We start from the raw sequence: 6,047 nt of genomic DNA, 5'->3' as shown, positions 1-6,047 counted from the left end.
ATGAATTAATCAGACTTTGTGCTGACGTAGACTCTTTTTCTCATAAGATTACTCAAGGCATAAATTTGGCAATTGGTGCTGCTCTTCAGACAACTAGAGGGCCCACCCTCCCTAAAAAATGTTTTAAGTGCGGACAACCTGGGCATTTTGCAAAAAATTGTACTGAAACTCAGAAAGTAGGAGGGACCCCTACTCCCCCTGACAATATGCCTAATACGGTCTGTCCTCATTGTAAAAAGGGAAGACATTGGGCTAGTCAATGTCGCTCTAAGATGGACATCTCCAGCAATCTTCTTCATCCCATCCAGAGAAACGGCTGGAGGGGCCCTCTTCAGGGGGCCCCGAAAACTATCCGCTTCCAGCCAGCCCTGGAGACTACCCACAACCCTGTCCTGAGCCTAACCAATCCCCCTCCCTCCAGCGAGCCACACCAGGAAGCACCTGACTGGACTTGTGTGCCTCCTCCGACACAATATTGAGCCCTGAGGATGGAACACAGGTTGTGGCCACCGGCGTATTTGGCCCCCCTCCTCCTCATATGTTTTTCCTTATTATAGGACGGGCCTCCTCTATAATTCAGGGCCTCACCATTTATCCTTCCATAGTTGACAATGATTACACAGGAGAAATACAAGTTTTAGCCAATTCAACATTAGGACCAGTCACTATCAAAAAGGGACAACGCACTGCACAAGCCCTTCCGCTCCCTTTAGATAGCCAATATCCATCCCTTAAAGAGTCCCGTGGTGCCCCCAAATCAGGCTCCTCTGATGCCTATTGGGTCCAGGCCATTACCCAAGACCGACCCACGCTAAAATTAAAATTGGATAATAAATGGTTCTCAGGTATTTTGGACACTGGGGCAGATGTTACTGTTCTCTCTAAAAACCACTGGCCTTCAAGTTAGCCTCTTCAACCCTCCATCACACATTTACAGGGCATAGGACAGTCAAGATATACCCTCCAAAGCTCTAAGATATTAACATGGTCAGACTCAGAAGGTCATTCAGGCACTGTTCAACCTTTTGTAGTTGAAACCCTCCCAGTAAATCTCTGGGGTCGAGATATACTAAATCAGTTGGGGGTAATTATGTGCAGCCCAAATGAGGTTGTCACTCAGCAAATGCTCCGCCAAGGATATCAACCAGGAAAAGGTCTGGGAAAATATAAACAGGGAATTATCCAACCAATTATTCCCTCTCCCAAGGATAATCGCCTCGGAATAGGCTACAAAAATTTTTCCTAAGGGCCATTGCACCCCCTGCACAGCAGGCAGACAAAATTATGTGGAAAAATGATAACCCTGTCTGGGTTGATCAATGGCCCCTCCCTACAGTTAAAGCCACTGCGACCTTGCAGTTAGTGCAGGAACAGCTGGCCGCTGGAAATATTGAACCCTCCACCTCGCCCTGGAATACACCCATCTTTGTAATTAAGAAAAAGTCTGGAAAATGGAGGCTTTTACAAGATCTTAGAGAAATTAATAAAACTATGGTTCCCATGGGAGCTTTGCAACCTGGCCTACCATCCCCATATCTATTCCCAAGGGATATTATAAAGTAATAATAGATATTAAGGATTGCTTTTTTTCTATTCCACTCCATCCAGAGGATTGCAAATGCTTTGCCTTCAGTTTACCCATTGTTAATTTCATTGGACCTATGCCTCGTTTTCAATGGAGGGTACTACCTCAAGGCATGGCTAATAGCCCCACTCTTTGCCAAAAATTTGTTGCTCAAATTGTTGATCCTTTCCAGCTCCAATACCCATCCCTTTATATTATCCATTACATGGATGATGTTCTCTTAGCAGGACCCGAGCTTAAACTAGTATACTCAGCTGCTCAGCAATTAATTCATGCCTTTCACCAACAGGGTCTCCAAGTCGCCCCAGATAAAATTCAACTAAATCCTCCCCAGCTCTTTTTGGGTTTCAAGCTTTTCCCTCATAAAATAGTTTCTCAAAAAATACAACTTCAGAAAAATTCCCTCCAAACACTTAATGATTTCCAACGCCTTTTAGGAGATATTAATTGGCTCCAGCCTTACTTAAAACTAACCACAGGAGAATTAAAACCACTCTTTGATATACTCAAGGGAAGTGCTGACCCCACCTCTCCCCGTCAATTTACACCAGAGGCTTCTAAGGCTCTTGCCCTAGTGGAGGAGGCCATTTCTCAACAAACTATTGATTATTTTTCTCCCACTAAGCAATTGCTTCTCATAGTTTTCGCCACCCCCCTTTTTCCCACTGCTGTCTTCTGGCAAGGAGACAATCCTCTTTATTGGGTACATCTACCTTCTACAACCAACAAGGTCCTTCCCACTTATCCTTCATTGGTAGTGAAAATTCTTCAGCTCGGCAGGGAACAATCCTGCAAACTGTTTGGGAAGGAACCAGATGTTATAATACCCCCCTACAGTCCTTCCCAGGTTTCCTGGCTAACAGACACCTCGATGAGTGCTCTATTAATAGTGTTACATTTCAGGGAAAATTAGATAATCATTACCCCCAAAATAAATTGGTCCAATTCTTTAACAAAAGCCCAGTCCCTGTTATATTTCCTAAAGTAACTAAAAGAGACCCCATACCTAAAGCACATTTGGTATTCACTGATGGCTCCTCCAATGGCCGAGCAGCCTTCATGATCAATGGACAAATAAGTCAAATATCTACACCCTTTAGCTCTGCACAATTAGTTGAGATCCAAGCTATTCTTGCTGTGTTCCAAAAAATAACACAGTCCCCTTTTAATCTGTATACCGATAGTGCTTATTTGGCCTTCTCGGTTCCTTTATTGGAGACAGTGCCTTACATCAGACCTACCTCCAATGCCGCACCCATGTTGTTCCCACTCCCTGGTAACCAAAAGAATTTATTAAATCATGCCCTCTTTGTTCTCAACTACTTAATCTTGGATAAACAAGAAAGAACAGCTGCAGATCGCCTGTGGCACCCCCAAACCAGCTATGGTTATGCCCAGGCTCTATGGAAAGATCCCCTGACTTCTAAGTGGCAGGGCCCCGAACCCTTCCTCATCTGGGGCCGGGGATCAGCCTGCATGTATGACACTAAAGCAGGAAACATTCGATGGCTGCCAGAGCATCTTATAAAGGCCCTTAGTCCTCCCAGAGAGACTAGTAAAACAAATTAATAATAGTTCTTCCAAGGAAGATAAGACTCCTTGAGAAAGAAAAATTTTTCTTTTTAAACCCACAGGTGCCGGCTCCATGAATTGCTCAAGATTGAAAATACTGACCACTTTTGTTGTCATCACCTTTGTTGTTTGCTGCATTTTCATCATGACGCTGGTCGGTATTACAATTTATAAAGAGCTAAGCTCAAATTTCACATCATGTGGCCCATAATTCACCCGAGTCCCTGGTGGGCTTGTATCTTTATACATTTAGTTAAGAACATAGATGGTGGCCTTCAGCCATTTAATGCTACCAGGTTTATGCTAACTCAGTATGGTCCCCCTTGTGAATGTAGAGGTGGCCATTGGGAAGCCCCACCCGGTACATATTTCCGGTCTGTAGATTGTGGAGACAGGACTGCATATCTTGGTATTCATGGTACACCTACTCAGCAGCACCAACAGAGCTGGAAATGTGTGTCTAAGCCTAAACCTATCTTACCACCAGCTAATGGTGAGTGCCCCTCTGATTGTAATTTCGTCGAAGCTATGCACTCATCCTGTTATGCTTCTTTTACTGAATGTCGGTTCAATAACATCCTGTATTTTTATTCTACGGCCATTTCTTATAAAAAGGCCTCTGGGGGCTCAGATTGGAGTCTTAACACTCAGGTAATAGGACCAGAAAGTTATAATTCAAAAACCCTTAGTGCAGGCTGCTATGTAGAACCTGGACAAAAGGCATGCTGGCCTCAACAAGCTCCGATTCACATATCAGATGGAGGGGGCCCTACAGACCAGGTTAAAGAAAATTATGTCCAAACTGTGTTGCAAAAACAAAGGGAGTCTCTCTTGCCCCGCCTTCATTACCATCCACTATTGCTACCCAAACCTAGAGGCCTTAATTTAGACCCTCAGACCATGGAGATCCTTACTGCCACCCATGATGCCCTAAACCGCTCCAACCCTTCCCTGGCAGAGGATTGTTGGCTGTGTCTCGCATTAGGAATTTCATGGCCTCTAGTTTTACCTTTAAGTAACGAGTCTAATATACTCCCCTCTCCGGATATTTGTAGCTATACCACGCCTTTTAAGGTCCAGCCTCGCTACTTCAACACATCTATTTGCCTTTTTAGTCCCTTTCAAAATAATTCCTTTGATGTAGACCTCGGATTAGCTATGTTTACTACCTGCTCTAGGTTTATAAACACCTCTCAGACAGGCTGTTTAGGGGGGGGAAAATTTATGTATGTGGAAATAACATGGCCTATCCTTATTTACCCACTAACTGGACTGGTTCATGTGCCCCTGCATTGCTCTTGCCAGACATAGACATAATTCCAGGAGATGAGCCTGTGCCTTTGCCTAGCTTTGACACATTCGTTCCTAGGCACAAACGAGCGGTCCAGTTTATTCCATTGCTTATTGGACTGGGTATCTCAGGAGCCCTCGCTACGGGCTCAGCTGGTGTAGGAGTGGCAATAGACACTTACAACAAATTATCTCAACAGTTAATTAATGATGTAAATATGGTCTATCGGTCTGTACAAGATCTTCAGGACCAGGTAGACTCACTAGCCGAGGTTGTCTTACAGAATAGACGGGGACTTGATCTACTAACAGCAGACAAGGGAGGTATCTGTTTAGCATTACAGGAAAAATGCTGTTTTTATACCAACAAGTCCGGGATCGTCAGAGATCGGATTAAAAAACACCAAGAGGAACTAGAAAAAAGGCGACAGGAGCTTTTTGCTAACCCCATGTGGGGCATGTGGAACGGAATTCTGCCTTACCTTCTACCCCTTGTTGGGCCCCTGGTGTCCCTACTCTTAATCCTAACAATAGGCCCCTGCATTTTCAACCGGTTGACTCAATTCATGCGAGAAAGGCTGTCAGCTGTCCAAACCTTAGTGCTGACTAGCCAATACCAAGCCCTAGAAACAAGTGACCCTGATAATCTATAAAGGAGGGAAAGATGCCCCTCCATAGTTACAAAGAAAAAGGGAGGAATGAAAAAAAAAAAATTAAAAATTATAAAAGTCAGGAGCCATGAAGTCTCTCAGGCAGGTCGCGTACCGGTCAGGAATTCCAACTCACTGATAAGCAAGTTTTATGGCTGAGACATCTGGCTCACTGATAAGTAAGTTTTATGGCTGAGACATCTGGCTCACTGATAAGTAAGTTTTATGGCTGAGACATCTGGCTTACTGATAAGTAAGTTTTATGGCCGGGACATCTCCAACTCACTGATAAATAAGTTTTATGGTTGGGACATCTGGCTTAGTGATAAGTAAGCTCCCCGCTCTCCCTGTAGCATTTTGTAATAGTTTAAACGAACCAATAACCGCGTTTCTGCTTCTGTACCCCGCTTCTGCCCTATAAAAGCTCCACAAACCCGACCTGAGGCGCGCAAGTCCCCCGAGGAGACTTTGTGCCCACAGGTACCTGTGTACTAAATAAACCTCTTGCTGTTGCAACCCGAAGGCTGGCTTGTCCTCTGTGGTTTTTCTCTCCTACATTTGGAGGTTTTTTTTTTGACCAACTTCTTCAACCCCTTCTAAATACAAACTGTGTAAGGAAAGCTTGCAGTACAATAAAGCAACCCTTGACAAGTGGACTTGCTTGGGCTCCGTCTCTTCTTTCTCGCCCGTTTTTCCTTTCAGGGAGTGGTCCCCCTCGAGCCTTACCTGTACAGGGTCCCCGCAGGCGGGGGCAGATTTTGATTTTTGATGTCCATGAAGGTAACATATAGCAGGGTTCAAGTCATATCTGCCTTTTATCTGCCTTTCAGATCTCCCCATTCAGCACTCCACGAGACCTCCTTTATCCAGACCCTGAATTCTTAAAATGAAGATGGATTCATTTCCACATTGAAAATCTGTGCATTTTAAAGTTTGTGCAAGATATCTCC

General features: G+C 44.4%; 1 protein-coding gene across 2 annotated transcripts; it reads left to right on the top strand.

Moving 5' to 3' along the window:
- The first annotated feature begins 3,128 nt into the window (after window positions 1-3,128).
- Window positions 3,129-5,241, top strand: LOC115067582 (syncytin-2-like). 2 transcript variants are annotated; one of them, XM_029555716.1, is made up of 2 exons: window positions 3,255-4,433; window positions 4,469-5,241. In XM_029555716.1, exons 1-2 carry the CDS (start codon window positions 3,356-3,358, stop codon window positions 5,098-5,100), a joined length of 1,710 nt encoding a protein of 569 aa, XP_029411576.1. In that variant the 5' UTR covers window positions 3,255-3,355; the 3' UTR covers window positions 5,101-5,241. The 2 variants fall into 2 exon arrangements, with proteins under 2 accessions (XP_029411577.1, XP_029411576.1); XM_029555717.1 differs by having other exon boundaries at window positions 3,129-5,241.
- The last annotated feature ends 806 nt before the right edge of the window (window positions 5,242-6,047 follow it).

This window comes from Nannospalax galili, unplaced genomic scaffold (assembly GCF_000622305.1).
Source record: "Nannospalax galili isolate Female #2095 unplaced genomic scaffold, S.galili_v1.0 scaffold646, whole genome shotgun sequence".
Classification (NCBI taxonomy): domain Eukaryota; kingdom Metazoa; phylum Chordata; class Mammalia; order Rodentia; family Spalacidae; genus Nannospalax; species Nannospalax galili.
This window is presented reverse-complemented; position numbering and strand designations above follow the sequence as displayed.

Excerpts from the sequence above, each read along its gene's own strand:
- LOC115067582 (XM_029555716.1), top strand. The coding sequence starts at position 3,356 with ATGTGGCCCATAATTCACCCGAGTCCCTGGTGGGCTTGTATCTTTATA. Across the intron at positions 4,434-4,468 it reads TTACCCACTAACTGGACTGG|ACATAATTCCAGGAGATGAG; the intron begins TTCATGTGCCCC and ends TGCCAGACATAG.